The 24,191-nt window shown below is 26.2% G+C and overlaps 1 protein-coding gene across 1 annotated transcript; it reads right to left on the reverse strand.

Moving 5' to 3' along the window:
* Positions 1 to 2,543: 2,543 nt before the first annotated feature.
* LOC135931166 (GRIP and coiled-coil domain-containing protein-like) lies at positions 2,544 to 19,065 on the reverse strand. Its single transcript, XM_065468080.1, has 10 exons — positions 18,921 to 19,065; positions 18,604 to 18,749; positions 18,206 to 18,388; positions 17,775 to 17,827; positions 16,565 to 16,697; positions 16,239 to 16,411; positions 13,856 to 14,245; positions 10,245 to 10,389; positions 9,556 to 9,684; positions 2,544 to 2,804 (listed from the first exon to the last, which is right to left on the reverse strand). Exons 1-10 carry the CDS (start codon positions 19,063 to 19,065, stop codon positions 2,769 to 2,771), a joined length of 1,533 nt encoding a protein of 510 aa, XP_065324152.1. The 3' UTR covers positions 2,544 to 2,768.
* Positions 19,066 to 24,191: the final 5,126 nt, after the last annotated feature.

Raw genomic sequence — 24,191 nt, forward strand, 5'->3', positions numbered from 1 at the left:
AAAAAATAACGCAACATTAAACAGTAAAATAAATATAAAAGGTAACGCGTTACTTTAAGTTGATGCTTTTGAAAAAACGATGTATATAGACAACTAGTATTTATGATTTTCTTAACACCTTTTTTTCCGTTTCGATTTATCTTATTAATTTAAATTTGGAAATTGTCGTAATTTTTGGTTAGAACAAATTAAGATTTTGATAATTTTTTTAAAATATATATTTTCAAGTTTTATTAGATTCTTTCATATATATTCCTAAATATTTAAATATTAATAGATAAAACTGGCCGAAATTTAATAGCCATAAAATGCTAGATTACATTTGCTACCTCAAAATTCCACAACTTGGGTAAATTTATATCTGCGACGAAAATAAGGAATTGGCAAAATTATGGCGAATTGAAACAAAAAATATTTGATTTTGACTCCGTGTAGCATCATTAACTTGATAATTCTGTTTTCTAGAATTTCAATTAATATAAATTTTTTTTCGCCTCGAGTTTGTTAGTGGCCTAAGATTAAAATGGTAAAAGAAAGATAATTCCCCGAAGGTTATTTTTGATTTTTTAAAAAAAAAAAATTAATAGGGGAATTTTCGATTTAGATTAAAATAATCACCCATACAAAAAAAAATTAATTATTTTTTTGCCTAATTCCTAAACTATAATTGGTTAGGGGACATAAAAATTGAGAACATATTTTTTTATAACCTCCATTTTTGAGATTTTAAAAAAATGAAAAGCCCAATATATAATTCAGCTAATTTTAAAATTTATTCAATTTAAAAAAAAAAATCTAAAAGACCATGTTTGATTAAACCTAATTGCTGTTTAACCTAGACTAAACAACTTTTGAACTAGGATATCCTATTTTGCTTTGTTTTGTATTTGGTTGGTATCATTATTTTTCGTATTTATTTTTTTCGTATTTATTTTCTCGTTTTGTTTTATTTTTATATTCCTCTGCTTTCTAGTCTGTTTAGTCGACTCTCTCGACACATATTGGAGATAAAAATCCTGAAATCCCTATTTCCAACCCAACCTCATAGACTTTTCCATCCTAAGATTATCATTCTTTTCAAATATCCAGCTAAACAGCTGCGTGTAACTCCAAAATCGACAAAGGCGTATAAAAAAAGATGTCATAAATAGAAAACGGCGGGTTTACACGGTAAATTAAAATAACTATTTATATTGTAGTAGTAGTAATATAATAACTAATCTTCTGAAAAAAAAGATAATTAACAGAATAAGGGGGGATTTTTAATTTATATATTTTTTTGAAAAAAAAATAATATCTAATAATCACTGATATCTCTAAATTATAAAAACTTAATTTATGGATTTCATTTCATTTATTTATTTTTTTTTAATTTAAAAGAGAATCCCAGAAGATTTGTGTAAAACTTAAAAAATGTTTAATAATTAATTTTAAGATGAAAAAAAAATTAATACATAAAAATTAATTTAATTTTCTTTTCTCCTTATTTCTTTATATTAAATTAATATTAAATAAAATTAAGTTTTATTTTTTTTTGGGAATAATTTTCATCAATTAATAATTAAAAAAAATATATATAATAAAAAAGAGATCTTTAAACTACAGAAAATGATTAAAAAAAATAATTTTATAATTAGTTATTTAGGAAGGAAAGACAAAACAAAGTAAAAAAAATTTTTTCTCTTTTAGCATTGGGAAAGATATAAAAAAAGAGGTGGTGAATTTGACCGGTAAAATATATCGTATAGTAACTTAATATAAATATATTAATTAATTTTGATAATGTTGATATATAATTGTCTATATACGTATTGAGTATTTTATAGTCAAGTAATTGCTATAAATCGGCTAAATTAAAAACGGCCTACCAAAATTAATCCGTAAATTAGTGAGGTGCACAGAAATCGAGCTATATTTGCAACAAAAAAGGCTAATAATAGGCTAAAACGGCTAAAAATAAAGCTTAATTATCCAACTATAGAATTTAGTTAATAAAATTGTCTACATATTTAAAATTATTCATAATTAAAAGAAAAACATATCTTGTTATCCCCCCCCCCCCGGTTGTATGCTAAACTACATTGCCAAATGAGACAGTTTATAAGAAATATACATTTTTTTGAAGGAGGAAAGACACATCTGAACTTTATTAATATCGTCGATTAAAAATTTTAAATAAGCTCTAAAAAAAGAATTTGTATTTGAAAATTATATTATCGTTTGCGTCCTTCCTTATTTCTTTAATTTCTAAATATTACTTTTTAGGATATTAAGTAAGTTATATATTATATTACAAAGCGAAGAATAAAAAAAGTAACGAAAAAGCAACCCTATTTGCGTTTTTTAAAATGATTGCTAACGCCAAACGGTAATTAAAAGCATTATTGGCGGTTGCAACGCATCGTTTGGAAGGCTCAATTTGTGCGCAGTATTAGGCTAGCATATTTTATTGCGAAAATGAAGAATTAGATAAAACAAGACGTTAACCGCCGGGTAATTTTTAAAATTTAAATACTTGCGGGAAAGATTTTTTTTAAAAAAAAACAAACAGAATTCGTTAACAATATCATCGATTTATTTTCATTAACAAAAAAACAAGGTATATAAAACCATTCACTTTTGTTTAAAATATATTATCGTATGAAAATCGTGATAGGGTGATATCATCTAAAAAACGATTCATCGAATGTCTTCTTGTATCTCTAAAAGAAGTAGAGGGGAGGGGGGGGGGTAGTGATAAAGGTTGGTTTTTTTCTTCTTTGTTACAATCAATTAATTGGATTAGTCGTTACGTTTTCTTTTTCCTGAAAATATAAATAAATATATAAAGAAAAAGAAAATTTTATTTTAGTGATGTAAAATTTATTGACTGAACTTCTAAGTCCCATAACTTTAGTTTAAGGCCTTGGGAGGCCGTGTCAACGTTCGGATTATTCGTGTAACTTATTTGTTTGCCTAAGCTATTCGGTCTTTGGGCTATGACAACCAATGTAAAATTCCTGCCATATCCGGAATTTTGCAAAAAATGTTCCCAAATTAGCTAAAAAATCAAAAAAAAAATTTGTTTTAACAATGAGTCATGGTTCAGCGAATTAGAAACCAAAGAAAAAGAAATCAAACAGCAGTATATTAGTCTATTTGATTCATAAACTTTTATTTGATACTTGAATTTATAATCATAAATATATGAAATAAATTAATCTGTAGAAATGAGAAGTTCAACACACGCTCTTCTACTCGATGAATATTTTCATTTTCTAATAATTTTAGGAGTTGAAATAACTGGATGATTTTATTATATGTAGTATCAATAATTATTTTTTTTATAAATATAAATTGCATTTTATGGGAATTATCTTTTCCGCATTTATTGTAAGAATGGGTTCTTCCAAAATAGAACCTGGGTCGGAGGAATCGATAAAGGTTTTATAGCAATTATACTTATAGGTTCGTGCAGGCAAAGGCCTTTTCACCATATCAAAGGTTGAACATGGTTTGCACTTTCCCATAAATTTATATGTTTCCCTAAATCCTCAATTAAAATTCTGCGAGATTGGCTAAAACATCTCCGAAATCAAGATTAAATTCTGCAATTAGGACATTGACGGCAGCCATGCCAGATGATATCTCATCGTGTTTCATGACGAGGATCAATTTGTTTGCCGTGAAATGAATATTCTGACAACAAAACTATTTTATTTCACGAGAACAAATTATTCAGGCAGTTTTTATTAAGAAATGGGAAGTAAAATAAAACAAAATGGAGAGTGTTTAAAATAAATGGATAGAATTTGGCAGGTATCTTAAATTTTGGTCAGTTAATAAATAATTTTCCAGTTTTTTTATTTAATTCTTGGCGAGTTTTAAAATTTCCTTAAGTATCAAAATTACATAAGACTGAGATCATAGATGCTATCTATAATTTATTTTTTAAAATGGGAATCAGCGGTTCCTGACTTTGTTAAATATTTTGAAATGAAATGGCTAAATTCAAACAACTCTTTTATGAAACACTACCTAGCACCAACAATGCACTCGAAGCAAGCAATCGAGTAATTAAAGATGAAAATACTCCTAGAGAAGGCTTACCTTTATATCGTTTTAAAATTGTTGCTATGGAGATGGTTGAAAAATGTTCTTTAGCCTATACCACTTCTCAAAAAGAATTTATGACATATCCAGTTATAACTAAGCAAAATTTAAAAAAAATATTCTATCAATTGAAAGGGATGATTATTATATTGAGTACTCTATCTTTGCTGATAAATTACAGGTAATTAATCAGGCTGAAATAAATTTTGTGAAAAATTTAGAATGGAGTTTATAATCAATATAAGCATCGTGCATTTGGTTTGTAAGACTACCTTTAAACAAAAATGATTGGAACAAAGGAATTTGTAATTGCCCCATCTTTTTTAAATTATATATGTGTAAGCAAGTTGTTGGTTTGGCTATAAGGTTAAACTATTGCAAACTCCTTCCAGCCAAGGACACTTCAATAGGGCAAAAACGACTCAGAGGTCGACCTTCAAAGGCTAAAAGAGCTCTTGTTGTACGATTACATATAAGTTTTAATTATTATTTAGATATGAATATTTATAAATTATTTTCTATTTTTTAGATTTGCTCAAATGACGCAACGTACAATAATATACTGCAATTCCATATTGGATCTAATTTTTGATACATTTATTAATATATCAATTTTTATATATCAGATATTTTAATTTTCATAAAAATATTCTTGATAACTTATAATAAAAGAGATATTTGTATATAAAAATGCTCTTTGTTTCACATATAAGTTTTAATTAAATATTTAATATTTAGATATAAAAATTATTTTCAATAAAAACTGTAATTCCAAAACATTTTTGATATATTAATTTTCATATTATATACTTGATAGCTAATAATAAAAAGATATCTAAATAAATACTGTACAATACAATTTTAATTACAATCCAACTTAAATCTCTATTGAACCGTGTAAACCTGAGGCAACGTCTTAAATATTTTGCTATAAATATTGTTATAATTGATTTTACGATCTAACGCGCATTGTATATTCTAAATAATATATATATTTTATAATAAAGACGTCAATCATGAACACAACATTATTTTTTCTATCAAATATTATACATTTAATTTTCGATTTTTATAAAATGGTTACCTTAGAAATTTAAATTTATTTTTCGTATTTTGATTCGTTATAAATCATTCAAATTCTAGTGAAATTCTATAAATATTTTGAAATCTAGTAAAAATAATATCATTTTATATAATTATTACATTAATTTTAACATAACAATACATTTTTTATTTCCAATAATATGGTATGTTAACTGAGGTTAACATTGCGCATTTAGATGATTTTTGTTATAATAAAATATTTATTGAAAATTTTATCAAATAAATTTATAGCTCAATGACTAGTGATATAAATTTTAGAATACCGATAGATAGTGAGGATTCTCAATTGAGTGATTCGTCTGATGAATATTTACCATGTGATACGTATTTCTTATGCTATAATAAATATTTATAGGGGGTAATGGAATCAGATGATTCGAATATTTAAGCAATGACTCTGACTCAAGCCATCCAGATGATGGATTGTCAGGACGACGAAATATATGGAAATCCTCTTTAACTAATGTCCCACGAGTAGCCCCAGATTGGAAAAGCAGTTTACCCTTCTTCAATAAAGTTAAAAATCCGATATACTACTTCAAATTTTTACTGGGAAATATAATTCCTATACACTAGTACAAAAATCAAATCTATATGCAATTCAAAAAGATATAAGCAGACCCCTTAATTTACGTTAGATGAATTAGAACAATTCATAGGAATTTTGTTTTATATGAGCATTATAAATCTCCCAAGAGCTCGTTTATATTGGACGGCTAATACTAGAATTGCAAATGTGGCTAATATTATGTCAGTAAAAAGGTGGGAGTTCTTAATACGACCTATGCTGACGATCACAATATTTTAAAAGAAATTACACTAGGAGAAAATTTATGCGTCGATGAGCAAGTTGTTCCTTTCAAGGGACAAAGTTAGATAAAACAATACAACCCTCAAAAGCCTAAAAAGTGGGGTTTTAAATTTTTTTTATTATGTGGAAATGATCCTATTATTTATAACTATGAAATGTATATGGGGAAGATTCTCCAAGCCGAAGGTATGCCAGCTATAGGAGCTTGTGGGAATTTAGTTCTGCGCATGGTTGTCGCAGTCCTATTGCATCAAAATTATAAGTTATTCTTTGACAATTGGTTCTCTAGCATAAACTTACTGGTTATGTTAGCGCAAAGGGGAATATAATGTGTATCAACCGTTAAAGCAAATCGCCATAAAAATTGTGTTTCGCCGACAGACCAAGAGATTAAAAAAGAGGAAGTTTTGTTGAAAAAAAACGGTGATCTATGGAGTCAAATTATCTGTTATCAGGTTTGTCAATCGTGCAGTTTATCTAATGAGCAGCTTTATAGGGGCCCACCCAATATCTGACGTGAAACGATTCGATGGAAAAAAAAGGAAAGCATTAACGTGAAATGTCCAGCCATTCTTAAAAATTACAATAAAAACATGGGTGGAGTGGATCTTATTCCTACTAGCATTATATAGAATTCATATCAGGTCCCAAAAATGGTATCACCAAGTAGCTTTTCATATATTTGAATGATACTTGTTAATGCATGACTATTATACCGGAGGGATTGTAACCTGTTACAAATTCCCAGGAAGAAGCAGGAGTCCCTCCTAACTTTTATAATATCAGTTGCAGAAGTATTGTGTAAAGGAAACAAAAGTATTAATTCAATAAAGAATAAACGAATATCGGTGCAATCTGAATATATAAAAAAGTGTTATATATCTAAAGAAGGAAACAATATATTTTCCCGAATTTTTGAATATTTTTAAGTTTTTTGGAATATGTTAACTAGAATACACAACGCACATATAAGGGTAAAATATTATTTGCTGGGGTAAAACATAATGTTACCCCGCATTTGTCGCACCCTACTTTTGTAATGCCCTTACATCCTGGTAGATATGAATTCTATATAATGCTAGTAGGGAATCTATAAGGTCCACTCCACCCATGTTTTTATTGTAATTTTTAAGAATGGCTGGACATTACACGTTAATGCTTTCCTTTTTTTTCCATCGAATCGTTTCACGTCAGATATTGTGTGGGCCCCTATAAAGTTGCTCATTAGATAAATTGAACGATTGACAAACCATTTGATAACAGATAATTCGACTCCATAGATCACCGTTTTTTTTAAACAAAACTTCCTCTTTTTTAATCTCTTGGTCTGTCGGCAAAACACAAATTTTAAGGCGATTTGCCCTAACCGTTGATACACATTATATTCCTCTTTGCGCTAATATAACCAGTAAGTATGCTAGAGAACCAATTGTCAAAGCATAACTCATCATTTTGATGCAATGGGACTGCGATATACATGCGCAGAATGAATTCCCACAAGCTCCTATATCTGACATACCTTCAGCTTGGAGAATCTTTCCCATATACATTTCATAGTTATAAATACTACCATCATTTCCACATAATAAAAAAATTTAAAACCCCACTTTTTAGGCTTTTGGGGGTTGTACTGTTTCATCTTACTTTGCCCCTTGAAAGGAACAACTTGCTCATCGACGCGTAGATTTTCTCCTAGTGTAATTTCTTTTAAATATCTGTTGTGATAGCATAGGTCGTATTTTGTGAACTCCCACCTTTTTACTGACATAATATTAGCCACATTCGCGATTCTAGTATTAGCCGTCCAGTATAAACAGCTCTTGGCAGATTTATAATGCTCATATAGAACAAAATTCCTATGAATTGTTCTTTTTCATCTAACGATAAATTAAGGGGTCTGCTTATATCTTTTTGAGTTGCATATAGATTTGATTTTAGTACTATTGTATAGGAATTATATTTCCCAGTAAAAATTTGAAGTAGTATATCGGATTTTTAACTTTATTGAAGAAGGGTAAACTGCTTTTCCAATTTGGGGCTACTCGTGGGACATTAGTTAAAGACGATTTCCATATATTTCGTCGTCCTGACAATCCATCATCTGGATGGCTTGAGTCAGAGTCATTGCTTTCAATATCCGAATCATCTGATTCCATTACCCCCTATAAATATTTATTATAGCATAAGAAATACGTATCACATGGTAAATATTCATCAGACGAATCACTCAATTGAGAATCCTCACTATCTATCGGTATTCTAAAATTTATATCACTAGTCATTGAGCTATAAATTTATTTGATAAAATTTTCAATAAATATTTTATTATAACAAAAATCATCTAAATGCGCAATGTTAACCTAAGTTAACATACCATATTATTGGAAATAAAAAATGTATTGTTATGTTAAAATATAAAAATGTAATAATTATATAAAAATGATTTTATTTTTACTAGATTTCAAAATATTTATAGAACCACTAGAATTTGAATAATTTATAAATAATCAAAATACGAAAAATAAATTTAAATTTTCTAGGTAACCATTTTATAAAAAACGAAAATTAAATGTATAATATTTGATAGAAAAAATAATGTTATGTTCATGATTGACGTCTTTATTATAAAATATATTTATTATTTAGAATATACAATGCGCGTTAGATCGTAAAATAATTATAAAAATATTTATAGCAAAATATTTAAAACGTTGCCTCACTTTAAAAGGTTCAATAGAAGTTTGAATATTCCCCGAAGTTTAATTGGAAATTTTTAATTTCGTCTCAGGGAATATGCCGGAAATTCCCGGCTTTTAAATTACTAGTCATGACACCCTATTCTGGGCTGTTTTAAGTTTACACCTTAATATTATATTGTTATTAATTAAAAAAAAATTCGTACAAATAAAACCAATACATTGGTAAATCATGATAGTCTCTTTCTTTTTACGCTGTTTAGAGGAAGTTATAGCGATGGCTGTCTAATAATCCGAGCGGTGATACGGCCTTAAATCTGGATTGGCTTAATTATAAACGAAATTTCGAAAACCTATTTTTCAAACTCAAAAAATATAAATTTTACTGACTCATCTTATAATGTGTTTTATTATTACGTATTAAATTTAAAATATGTAGCAATATTATCTAATCTATTTTTAAATTATCCCGAAATAATGATACAAAAATGAATATTTCCCTTATATCCTGATTTTTATAAATTGTGATTGATATACGATCAGATTTAAAAGAAAAGACAGCTGGCCAGCACTGTAGGACTCTATCCTGATTTTTATAAATTGTGATTGATATACGATCAGATTTAAAAGAAAAGACAGTTGGCCAGCACTGTAGGACTCTATGAGGTAATTTATCTAATCTATTTTTATTTATCAAGTAAATATTTCCCTTGTAACCTAATTTTAAAAAAATTGTGATATACAATCAGGTGAAAAAGGGAAGGCCGCTGGTCAACCATGTAGGACTCTATGGGACATACCCTTAACGCAATCATTTTTTAAAACATAAGTAAAATATTTGAAAGAGGTAACTTCTTTAGATATCGGATAAGAAAGTAGGCTGTCGAGTATTAGGAAAGTGGCCTTAAAATTTTGGTATTCCGAATGTCCCTTGGGTATGATCGAGCAAAATTCGAGATAGTGCTTAAGTTTGTCACTTTTCTGATGCGCAACGAAATATATGATAATATAATTTTAAACAAATTTAGGTCCAAAAAATAACTTCCCCTCCCTCTAACGTATGTCGGAAATAATTTTGAAATTCAAATATACTTGAAAATAAACTGTACTTTTTATTTTTAGAAGTAAAGGCAAAGAATTTTGAAAAAAAATGAAAAAATAAATCATAGCAACAAAATATATAGGAAATTTCCATGTCAGAATTTGACCGAAAATAAAATTCACCTATGATTAAAAAAAATTTCCCACATTTTATTACTATCAAAACTATCTCAATTTATAACATCTCCAAAACTTCGAAAAAGAAACAATTTTGGAATTTAAATTTTTTAAAAAAATGTACAAAATATATATATATTTTTTAAATTATAATTGAAAGTGTCTGGTTAAAGATCGCATTGAATTACTTATACAATCAACAGAGACCTGCAAAGGTACCATTTGCAAGGCCCGGCCCGAAAAAATTTCGACCCGTCTCGGTTTTATTATATTTTCAGGCCCGGCCGCAGGTCTCTGACAATAATTTTTAAAATAACTATAACCGGTTTAATTTTGGTCAAATTTTCACGGAAAGATTTTAGGTTGGCTATGGCACTTTTTAAACTAATGTTAACGGCGTGTGCTTCCAATTGATCGGATAACAATTGGGAGGTTGTGTTTTCTAATTTTTCGGTCAGGATCTGTAACCTTATAAAATATAATAATATTATTTAAAAGTTTTTTTTTTCCTTTTAAATAAATGCAATTTTAAAAATTTATAAGTTAATTATAATACTTAAATGCTTTAGATATAGGATATCGTTTTAAAAAATATCATTATATTTATTTTCTTTATCATCAACTATAAATAAAATATTATTAATATAATAAATTTAATTTATGAGTAAATTTGCATTTTAGAGAGAGCGAGATATTGAATTAAATATTTTATAACGTATTCAATGAAATTTTTCATATTTATTAGATAAAAATACAGTGTTGACTTTTTTTTTATATTTTATGTAATTTCTTTAAACAATTAATATTAATGACATGTAAGATATAAATTTTGTCTGGCTATAATAAACTTTATACCATCAACTTTTTAAATTATTAATCCTGGTTACACAAGTGTCCATAAGCATTTTTAAATATTGTTAATTAAAAAAGATGACTCAGTGGTCCTATAATTGTGCCCTTTTTTCCTGATTAAAGGTATTCTGAATTTATAACATCAGACTTAGCACTAGATAAATTTTCAAGAACTGATAACTGCGGCTTCAATAAAATGGCTAAAAATGTGAAAGCATATTCTATACGGTGATAAAACAATGGATATAGAATCTTCGTTCCATCGAACTAAAAACAAGGTTGTAAACTCAAATTAGAGTTCAGGAATTTTAAATTTCATTTATAACGGAAATTTTTATAAGAGAAAATTCAGAAACCTGCAAGCCCGGCTCTGAACCCGGCCGTATTTTAAATTTTTTTAATATACCCAGGCCGGGCCTAAAAATTTTTTTTAAAATATATCCGGGCCGGGCCTAAGATTATTAAACCGGGCCGGGCCTTAATATTTTTTATAAAAATTTTTAAATTATGAGTTAGAGTTAATGGTTATAAGATTATATTATATTATAGTTATGATTAATATAATATTGGGTGATGGTTAACACTACCTAACACCCACTAATTGATCTAATTATTAATTTCCTGCAAATTTATTCAAAGTATTAATTTATTTTTTTATAATTCATATCTAAATTTTTACAACATATTTTACCAAAACATCAAATAAAGGAATATCTTAAATAAGCCCCAATATTCAAATATTATTAATATATTTTTTTATAATTCATATCTAAATTTTTAGAATATATTTTACCAAAACAATCAAATAAAGAAATATCACTTCTTGAAGTTTGTAATACCTTTCAAAGCTAAAAAGGAGAAATAAAATTGATTTTACTTAATATAAAGCATTTTTTAATTGAAAAATTTGTTTTACACAAGTATCATTTTATTTCTCTTTTTCTCTGTCCCAAATTCAAGCAATTACGTATGTTGTCAGGGACAGATCGCAAGGACGGAAAACTATATAAAAGATTATATTAAATTACAAGAGGCTCAGGAAGTAAATGAAATACCATTGACCAGTTAAATTACGACTGTTGTTAAACAAACTGAATCGTTTTATGACAAATGGGGCGATGGTAATTCTGGTAATATGTCAATACCCGATGATGAATATTATAATTACATAAATTAAAAAATAGATGAAACATTTAAGGTGGATAATTTGTTAGAGTGGTGGGCGGCTCATCAAAGCGAATTTCCAATTTTAGCAAAATTGGCAAAACGGGTATTGGCAATTCCTGCTTCAAGCTGTGAGTGGAATTTTTCCACTACTAGGAGAATTCTTGAAGAAAGAAGAAGTAATCTTCAACCTGAAAAGGTAGATATGCTTCTCTATCTTCATGATAATTTGTGAATTTTTAATATCTTTCTTGAGTATAGGGTTTCGTCAATCATGCTGGTTTTTTACTTTGCAAACTGTCAAATATTTATTGCATTTATTATATTTTACCTTGAGTCATGAAAGTTTTTAATCCAACATTTTTCATTATTTTTTTTTACAATATTATAGTTAAAAATATATTTTATAAAATAAATTATATTAATATTGTGCAATTAGATTATATTTTCAAAATACTATTTATTATACATGCATTTTTTTAAATAGCGACTTATTATTATTTTATAAATTAAATAGTAAATTAAATACAATATATTATATTCTCATAATATTTTCCATTTTTATAAATTAAATATTAGTTTTATTTTTTTTAAATGCAATATAAAATATAGTATATGCTCAAAATATTATTACCATTTTTATGAATATTAGTTTTATTTTTATAAATGCAATATAAAATATAGTATATGCTCAAAATATCCATTTTTTAACAGTTTTATAATTTTTATAAATTCAATATAATATTCTCAAAATATTAGCTTTTTACATGTATTTTTTAAATAATAAGCGATAATAATCGCTGAAAAATATGGTAAAATACCTCATAGGTGAATTTTTGTATATACCAGGTCGAATATAATTTTAAAAAATTCCGAGCCGGCCTGAAATTTTTTTTAAAAATATCCGGGCCGGGCCTTAAATTTTTAAATCCGGGCCGGGCCGTAAAAAATTTAAAACCGGGCCGGGTCGTACAAATGGTACCTCTGCAGGTCTCTGAGAAAAATCAAAACATAATTTTCTGAAAAAGAACCGAACCTGCCCTATATTACCCGGGGCTCAATGGGTTGCCCATAAATCGGCCTTCAATTGGTCTGTGGTCTCAAAATGTCCAACCAAACAATTTTAAATTTGTGAACCCTAATTTGGGTTCACAACCCTGAACTAAAAATATTTCCCTGGCTTTTTCACAACTATAATCATATTAACCCCTCTTTTCGTCATAATTTCAAATAGCTACTATGGAATTCAAAATTTTACTCTTAAAGTTCTAGTGATATTTACAAATCAAATATTTGCATTGTTTGTATTTTTAAATCGAATAATTGTTCAAAATTCGTTTTTGTAAGAATAATAAAATATTCGATTAAATTTTCTAAATATATATTCATAATGTTAAAAAAAAATTTATATAGTTATTTGGTCAACGTTGCATTATTGGTAAACTAAAAATTTTTTGACTATAAATCCGAGATTGTATAAAATGATGGGCCATCAAATAGAATAGTTTATGACATCCATAAGGAATAAATAAATGTATGGAAGAATCTAGAACATTCAACATTTTTAAACGTCCAAAAATGACGAAATTATGCACTGAAAAAATAAATATTATTTTGTTACGTTGCATATTTTATGTTATTTCAACTCAAAAATATAATATTTTAAAAATCAATAAATAACAAAATGTTGACCATTAATATACAAAAGTAGGAGGACGAGGGGGTGCAGATAAAAAATATTAAAATTTTTTAAAGAAGTGGGTATATGTCGTTGCCCGATATACGTCATATTTTTTCTACCCCTTTTCTCATTCTTTACTTAATTTTGTTAACATTGCATATAAATATAAATTATATAAAATAAATACGTTTTAATTATATGTTTCTTTTACAAAAAAATACTATAATAAAATATTACTTGTCTTTTAGTCTAGAATTTTCGGCGGCAGTCAGTCTTTCCTTGTTTAGCAAGGCGCTCATAGAAAAGGAAAAATCTGGCGGAGTTACAATTTTTTCCTCCTTTTTACATTTTTCTCCTTCCCTCTTGTCTTTCAAATTCGAATGCTTGAATAATGAATCCTCTTCCATTTGCTCATTATCATCGCACTTTTTCCCATATCCGGTCTCGCAAACCTCGAGCTGGAATTCGCTAGCTAATTTTCTCCATTCCCGGACCTCTTTTTGAGAATTTTCGAGGGAATTTTGAAGAGCGGGGTATTTTGATAGGCACATGTCCTGATAGGATATCATTTGATGCCTCAGGTTTTCGTTTTCGTTCACTATTAGGTAGTTTTTGTCGCTGAGCTCGCTTTTTTAAAAAAAAAATAAAATAATATTGGGTTTTAATAACCATCATGATTTTTTTTGGTTTTTACTTCTAGGATGTCCTAAACTTGATTGACGTTTTTCAAATTTTTTACCTAAAATTTATGCCTAAAAAATAGTCATCGAAACTTTTACACAAAATAACATCATATTCTATTTAATCTATAATTTGAATGATTTAACCAGTGGCTGTTATTTCTTCATTTTTTTAAAAAAAATATTTTTATCAGTGTAAAAATAAAATCTTAAATTCCTTTTGAAAGATTTTGTTATGCATGAAAATTTCAAAAGATTTACTTTTTTTTACCGTTTATTAACAAATTTTATTTTCAATTTCAAATAATATATAGTTTAAAAAAATATAAATATTAAAGCTTATATGATAAGGAAATATAACTAAAATATTTTTTAAAAAAGGAAGGGGGGAGTGTGAGGGGGGTGGGGTTTAGAAAATATATTGTAAGTCTGGCAAGTAGAGGATTAATTGGATTTGCATATCTAGAGACATTTTTGTTTAAGATATATCTGTGGGATCTCCAGTGATTGATGCTAACTTTTTACCTAAAGTTTTACCGAAGTTCCCTAAAGTGATGGTAACCGAATGGTAAAAAAAATGAAGACGTTCTTTAATTGGGATTATTTGTTGCGCTTGAAATTTATTTTGAATTTTTAGGTAAAATTTAATTAAAATCAACTGTTCATCATAAAATACATCTTTAGATTTTTGGTCAAACATTTTTGATGATTTTTTCAACTGCCAGTATATTCCCTCCCCCCCCCCCTATTTTAGGCAATCTGTTAGTATTCATATTCCTTATCCATTATTTTAATTATATTACCAATTAAATAAGGACATTATATATTAAAAATAATTTTTTAACTTTGATTTACAAATTTAACCCTACCTAGATGTGCGCTAACAACCCAGAGATTGTGCCCCCTAAATGCACCATTGAATTTCAATGTCTACACAATTTAGCAAGTCGATAGCATCTTTTAGTGAAAGTATAACCAAGAGAATGAGAAAAATATCTCTATTGTGAAAATTTATTGAAGCAGATAAGACCTAGATGATTCGAATCTAGAATAACACAATTATTCGAATCGAATGATTACTTGAATGTAAGGCGATTTTGATTATTAGATTCAAATCATAAATGAATAATGTAAAAAAAATTATTCGCCAAATAATATATAGCCTTTTCATTATATGACATTATTTGAAATTATTCAAAAACATTTGCAAATATTTGACATATTCCTGATAAATTTTTAAAGAATTAGGAAATACGTTATCTTAAACTCAAAAAATTAAGTGTTGCAGCTGATGGAGGAGCTATTAATATATCTTTTTGAATAAGGAAACAATTGAATTTCTTTCGAATCATGAATGGCCTATTATATTTAGCATTACTTTTCAGAAGTAGGATAGATATAAATTTATTAGTAAAATGATAATGATAGTTTGGAGGTTATTTGAGTTTAGGAAAGTTAGCCATTTTTTAAAAAAAATAAGCTCAAATTGAGCTGTTTAACGACTTTAAATTATTAATTTAGAATTGATAATAAGATTTAATTTAAGATTAGTAAATGTAATTTATTTTTTCTTACTTTTCATTTATCTGACTCGGGTCTAAACCACGGGTCTGGACCCTGGGTTTGTGCTCAGAGCAGGCATGAGCACATAATTGGGTCGTAAATTTTACGACCAAGCAAATTAACAACACTAAAGGACACTATCTTAAATATGATGAGCATTTAGTAAAAATAGTGCAGAGTTTTAATTATTTACTAATTCTTTTAATAAATAGTCAAGTTTTGACAAATCCTAAAGGAAATATGCCACTAGTGAATATAAATATTTGTTATTCTTTATTTATTTAATTCTTTGTTCGTTCTTCTATACAAACTTAGCAAATATTTCAATTTTTTTCGTTTTTTTTCGATGTAGAGGAGGGGGGGGGGGCATGGTATACTTTAAAATCTTGTTAGTTCGTTTCAGTTCATCGTTTTCATTTTGGAGCGATTTCAAGGTTTGGTAAAAATGCCCGACCTTTTCTTGTGGATCGTTATTTAAGGAGCCCAATGTGTTTTTATCCGAAATTATCTTCTTAGCATCAATGAGGGAAGATAAATTTTCTTTTAAAAGCTATAATATAAAAGATAAAATGTCTATTTTAAAATAAGATATAATCCAATGATTTAAAATTTTAACCAAGTTGCTATTAACCATCTCCTTGATATTTAATGACATTTTTTTAAAAAAGAAAGAAAAATCGTGAAAATTTAAAAAATAATTAACTTCGTAATTATTTAAAAGTTCTGAATAATCGCGACACTTTTTGCAGGGTTGTTTATTTTTTTCTTCAAGTGATTTGATGAGATGTCGATCATTATCAATTTCTTTTTTCTTAATTTCGAGTTCGCTGTTTAATCTTTTTATTTTTTAAAAAAATATATATCATTTTAAAGAATAAATTTTTCATTTTTTTTCCTTCTAATATCTTATTAAAAATGGTCAGTTAAACACTTTATCATTAAATTAATTTAGAAATTATAAATCGGGATTATTTGATTGGACAAGTTGTGTGTGCCCATTGAACTCATTTGACACTTCATAATTACCGGGTTATTTAAAAAACAACAATATTATATAATCCGATACTAATTTTGGCTTTATTAATGAATGATCCTTCAACACTTTCAAGATTGATTTTAAACTTTTTATCAAAGATAAACTAAATTTTCAAAACCAAATTGAATATACCATATTTTAATTTTATTTTTTGCATCAGGAGATTTAAAAAAATCAGGATTTTAACAAATAAGCACTATCCAAAAAAATACCTGAAAGTATGTTATTCAAAAAAATTATTGGAATCCATTTAAAAAATGATTGATACTGGATCATGACCTAAGCCTGTTAAAACCATAGTTTATTTTGGTAGTATTTGGTTCTTAAAATATGAGCCTCATCATTGAATGAAATGTGCTATTATTTCATACAATGACTCGATAATTGTAGGGAAAATAAAAAATTTCTAAAGCAAATTTAAAAAAAAAATTAATTAAAGCATATCTTTTATTAATCAAATGAAACAAAAAGTTAGGCTAAATATATTCAGGCATAGTTATTCTATTAAATCCATAGGTGTAACCAGAAAGGACAAGGGGAAATCCCCCTAAGAAAATTTGCCTGTTCTCATGAATATTTTAAGCTAATAACCCCCTCCCCATCTTAGCCAAAGACCTATAAAGATTTACAATAACTTATGGGGAAAACTGACCTAATGGTGCTTCTACAACTGCTTGCCAAAATGTCATGTCTATGACTAAATCATATATGTATATGAGCATGTAAAAAAATAATTTTGTTTTTTTACATTGTGATCATATAAAATCCTGCCTTTTTTTCAAAAAAAAATCAAATTAAATATTAAAAAAAGTCAGACTTTCACATCATATTCAAGTATGCATTCCCTGAAGTACTATATAAAAAGTTTATTACAAACCTTTTTAAAGTTTTTTCAGAGCTATCATTTTTGTTTTGCAATAGATTCTTTTCCTTTAATTTATTTATGTATGAAATATATATTAAATTACTTTAAATGAATAACAAATTAGATGGCATTTATTTAAAAAAATTCTTTATTAAAAGTTAAAACATTTATAGGCTAAATATCAAAAATATTAAGTAGGTGTAATGGAATTACAGATGAAAGCCCCCTTGCAAATTTCAATTTGAAACTTTTCAAGGAGATTTCATGTAAAAGGCTTAATTTTTATTATAAAAAGAAAAATGTAAGACCCTTTGAACCAAGTTGCCTACTAGGATAAAGTTTATTATTAAGGAGATCAGATTTTTTTTAATTTAAATCTATTATCAACTAGAATATCATAAATTTTTTATAATTATATATATCAATTTAATTATTATATTTACCTCACTAACTCTCGTTTTAAAATTTTTATCTATCAACTGAAATGCCTTCAACTTTTCATCCTTGGCCTTCGAATTGTAACTGTAATCTCTTTTTATTTTTTTGTAGTCTTCTTTAATTTTAGCTAGTTCATGTTTGAGAGTTGTAGCCTCACTAGTCTTTTGATATTCCAAGGCAGATTTTTCCTAAAATTTATATATATCAAATTATACACTTAAAGTCATGGGTATTTAAAAAACTAATGAATATTTTTACCACATAATAAAATTCTTGTTAAATGTTAAGGTTTAACTAAGCCAAACAACAGCCTTTATAATAGTAATAAACTGTGAAATCATATTCAAACATAAGGTTATTTAGCAAAATATAATGATCAATAAACAAATTATATATCATTCACCTTCAATTTATTATTCAAGTGCATAATTGTGTCTTCATATTCAGCTGTTTCAAGTGAATGTTGTGATTTAAGCACATTAAAATCTATTTCTAAGCCAACTATTTTTACTGAATTGTGGATTAAATTAGTGAGTTTTGTAGTTTGATCTATTTTATTAATAATAAATAAATGAATTCTTAAAATAAATAAAAGAATTTAAAAATAAATTTCAAATAGATTTTATGCAAATTTTAATTAAATTGTAAGATTAAGATCTACTTAACATATTTTTTGTATAAAATATTTAATTTTATATTACGGATATAAGATTAACAAACCTTGAAATATGCTGTTTAATTCCTTCAAGGTATCATTACTATGAACTCCATGAGTTTCTATAGAATGCACTATTAATTCAGGAGTTTCAACTAAGGGAATTAGACTATCAAGATTGTCATCGTCATTTTTCGATTGCAAAGACATTTGAAACTTTTTTTAAAAAAATGGACCGAGTCTTACAAAAGCTTCATATTATAATATATTTGAATATGAACCTTTATATAGATCTGAGTTCAGTTTTTCCTGTGCAAGCTGATGCTACAAATGCAAATAATAGAATACCAGGAATAAAAACCATATTAATAATACTATAATATTAAAATTGAACATATTAATTTTTTGTTCTTTTAGATAAATCGAAATTCAATTGACATGAATATTAAATCTCAATATCGATAGTGATCATTTCAAGATTACACTAAAGACTTTAAACTTAAAATTAGGCACCTCCCACTCTTAAAATAATTAAATTCTATTCTCGGGTATTTGTTTTTTTTGCAAACTCTTCTTTTATTAGCTGGATATTTAAATAACAGTTCTCAGATTGTTGTTACAGGTACGTGCACTATGCTCAATAAACGTGTAGAGGGCTCCTCATTTTTTTTTTTCACCCATATTAATTTAGTTCCAGTTAGATGGAAATGAGGAATAACTGAGATAGCTGTCCTGTATCTTCAACGTTGGGTATAAGCGCTATAAATCATGTATCACGTATATTTGAATAGAGTAGTTTTTTATAATGGGACGATTGACATTTTGACAACTCTGTATTTCTGACATGCCAGATATCTAGTTATATTTATTATAATTTTTAAAATTTCAAATTATCCTTATTAATTATCGTTTGATAAAATTATGAATGGTATAATACAGAGTTGTACAAAAGATCTTCTTTGAAGATTTTTAAGCGAGATCTAGCTCAAAAATTTGAGCAAGATCTTTGAAGATCGTAAAATTTGAAGATCTTTTATTTTTTAAAAATTTTGTGTAACGATCTTCAAAGATCTCGCTGCGATCAACGATCTTCATGATATTTATTTTTTTACCCCTTTATTAAAAGCCCAGATATTTTTCAATTTTCATCAAGGCAGGAGGAGAGGTATAAAACATATAAGAAATATTATATTAATAAAATTGGAAAACATCTGGGCTTTTAATAAAGGGGTAAAAAAATAAATATCATGAAGATCTTTGAAGATCGTTACACAAAATTTTTAAAAAATAAAAGATCTTCAAATTTTACGATCTTCAAAAATCTAGATCTTTGAAGATCTTTTTATTTTGAGCAAATGTACAACTCTGGTATAATATATTATTTTAGTACATTATTTTAAATATAATTACATTACTTATACTATAGATTTGCAAAATTGTTTTTATATACGAATATAATTTAGATGAATATAAGCAAAATATTCATAAAATAATAAAAGACATAAGTAATATTATTTTTATAATTATTTTAATATAACGATAATATAATAGAGAACAATATATTTGATGGAACTCATCTCAACTCAACAATGTAGTAGTTTTAAGTAGTACATATTAATTTTATACATAAATTTTTTTAGACGAAAGTATTTTAGTTATTTAGAATCAATGAAAACAAAATAATTTATTATATAAATTTTGTATTTTATGAAAGGAAATTTTCTTAATAATATTGCTGAAATAATTTCAAAAAAAAAAATTAAATCGATTCACTCGATTCCAATAATTATTCGAATAATTGGAATGAATTTTCGTCATAAAATAAAAAGTACTCTAATACCTTGACAAATTTTTTTATTTCAAATTTAATTTTCAAAATAAAAAATTATTATAATAATCTGATGATAAAAATTATGTAATCAAGTTATAAACAAAATTAAAAAGTATAATTTGACTTTTATTTTTGGATATTATTTTCTTTAAAAACTGTTCTTTTTCTGCAAATGTATTATCATATGCAATTAAGAGTATTGGAGGATATTGATTTTACAGAACAATCATAATCACTTATATTATTATTATTTATAAATAACTTCTACAAGTTATTTTTAAAATTAATTGTTACAGCGCGAGGTAGTCAATAAGTTCCTTTTACCAAACGACGCTCTTGGTTAAAGTGATATTGAGGGAAGAGATTTTGAATGTAATATCAGCTAGTCATTCAAGGAAATACATGTATGAGGCAAAGAGATTTGGTTGGTGCCATGAAAAAAAAGGAAGAAATTCCTGAGTGTTTTTTTTTTGAAAATTTAATATTGGAAGAGGATATAAAGAAGGAGAATATAAATAATTTTTAAGTTTAAATGAAACCAACAATTTTATTTGCTGATTGACCACACGTTTAGTCATCAAAGATGCTGTTATAATGAGTTATATTATATTTATTATTAATGTTATAAATGTCATATACAAATCAATCATACATATATATACCAATTGTCATGTGGTAGAATACTTGATTTACATATACATATTAAATAAAGAAACTGTATATTGGCGACGTTCTTATTATCACTATAGAAGATAAACCAATTACTAGTGGTGAATTGAATATATCAAATGAAACGAATAATATTAATCAAGTAAATAATATTATACAAATGAAATTTGAAAATTATGATTAACAAAAACTTTCAAGATTATATTGAATGTATAGATGATGTGTTGGAGGCAGGGTTGCCAGGTCAAAATTTTCAAATTGTGGGAGAAATTAGGTATTTTGTGGGAGAAATATAAAAATTGTGGGAGAAATTGCTAAAAAAATATAATAGTATATAAGTAATTTATATTGAAAATAATTTTTCTTTTTATATATTTAATTATAACATTTTATTGTCCAAAAAACAACATCAGTATTGGAAACTGATTTAACCTCTAAACAATCTAAATCTCAAGAAGATGACTATCATGGTATATATAAATAAAAATATAAAATATGTATAATATTTAGGAAATTTATTTTTATTTTCTTAGATAAGTTCCACTTGCATTCAAATATTAATAATTTATTTAGTAAGGAAATAATTTTTATAATTATGCGCATTCTATATTTTTAACTATCGTATTAAAATTAATGACAAATATTCTTAATTTACATTTGAAAATAATTATATAGGAATAAAAGCTTTAAAACGTATGTCTCCAAAATATTCGCCGTCTATATCCGATTCGGATGAAACTGGAGATCTTTCTGAAAATAGTATTTATTTCTTATAATTTTTGAAAATAAGCATATAAAATTAGGATATGTTTTTAGTTCATATAAATCATTTTTTTTAATAAAATAGCACTTTGATAATTAATTTTGCTTTAAATATCCTAACAAAATTGATTATCTTTTTATATTTTATATACTATAGAATCCGAGAAAGTCAATAAAAGAAGAAAATATATATGTAAATATAACAAGATATGGGAGCAAAAATATGTTTGGTTGATGAGGCTTACAGGTAGCCATGCTAAATGTAGAATATGTTTTACAGTATTTAGTTACTACAATGGGGGGGGGGGAATATGATATTTTGCGATATTTCCCTTATTTGATGCATCTGTTAAAATAGCATATGGATGCCCTTCTTTCAAATCGTCTAGAATTGACCTCTTGGATTCAGGTCCTAACACATTTGTGATAGCCTTGCTCATTTTTGTCCTACCACAAGTAAAGTTGGCACTTATTTTGGAGTCGTTAAATATTATGGGGAAGAGATTCGACCCACATTGTGATGACAGATAGCTCTGTGAATGTTGAACTACATGATATGAATATACAGTTTCCGCAATTGTAGTTGCATCTGTATTATTTATTATTTTTGGAGAATATTTTTGTATTGCAATAGACGTTGATAGACTCCCCTGTACTGACTTATGCTTTGACGATTTTTGGTGTCGCAAAATATCATATTCCCCCCCATTGTAGTAACTAAATACTGTAAGACATATTCTACATTTAGCATGGCTACCTGTAAGCCTAATCAACCAAACATATTTTTTCTCCCATATCTTGTTATATTTACATATATATTTTCTTCTTTTATTGACTTTCTCGGATTCTATAGTATATAAAATATAAAAAGATAATCAATTTTGTTAGGATATTTAAAGCAAAATTAATTATCAAAGTGCTATTTTATTAAAAAAATGATTTATATGAACTAAAAACATATCCTAATTTTATATGCTTATTTTCAAAAATTATAAGAAATAAATACTATTTTCAGAAAGATCTCCAGTTTCATCCGAATCGGATATAGACGGCGAATATTTTGGAGACATACGTTTTAAAGCTTTTATTCCTATATAATTATTTTCAAATGTAAATTAAGAATATTTGTCATTAATTTTAATACGATAGTTAAAAATATAGAATGCGCATAATTATAAAAATTATTTCCTTACTAAATAAATTATTAATACTTGAATGCAAGTGGAACTTATCTAAGAAAATAAAAATAAATTTCCCAAATATTATATATATTTTTATTTATATATACCATGATAGTCATCTTCTTGAGATTTAGATTGTTTAGAGGTTAAAGCAGTTTCCAATACTGATGTTGTTTTTTGGACAATAAAATGTTATAATTAAATATATAAAAAGAAAAATTATTTTCAATATAAATTACTTATATACTATTATATTTTAAAAAATATATTATTAATATTAGAAGTAATATTTTTAAAAATTAGCAATGAAAGTGGAACTTAGAAAATATTATTATCCTAATCATCTTTAATCTAAGCTTAAGAAATCCTAAATATTATACATATTTTATATTTTTATTTATATATACCATGATAGTCATCTTCTTGAGATTTAGATTGTTTAGAGGTTAAAGCAGTTTCCAATAATGATGTTGTTTTTTGGACAATAAAATGTTATAATTAAATATATAAAAAGAAAAATTATTTTCAATATAAATTACTTATATACTATTATATTTTAAAAAATATATTATTAATATTAGAAATAATATTTTTAAAAATTAGCAATGAAAGTGGAACTTAGAAAATATTATTATCCTAATCATCTTTAATCTAAGCTTAAGAAATCCTAAATATTATACATATTTTATATTTTTATTTATATATACCATGATAGTCATCTTCTTGAGATTTAGATTGTTTAGAGGTTAAAGCAGTTTCCAATACTGATGTTGTTTTTTGGACAATAAAATGTTATAATTAAATATATAAAAAGAAAAATTATTTTCAATATAAATTACTTATATACTATTATATTTTAAAAAAGATATTATTAATATTAGAAGTAATATTTT

The sequence above is a fragment of the Gordionus sp. m RMFG-2023 genome, chromosome 1 (genome assembly GCF_954871325.1).
Source record: "Gordionus sp. m RMFG-2023 chromosome 1, tfGorSpeb1-WG-v2, whole genome shotgun sequence".
Taxonomy (NCBI): domain Eukaryota; kingdom Metazoa; phylum Nematomorpha; class Gordioida; order Chordodea; family Parachordodidae; genus Gordionus; species Gordionus sp. m RMFG-2023.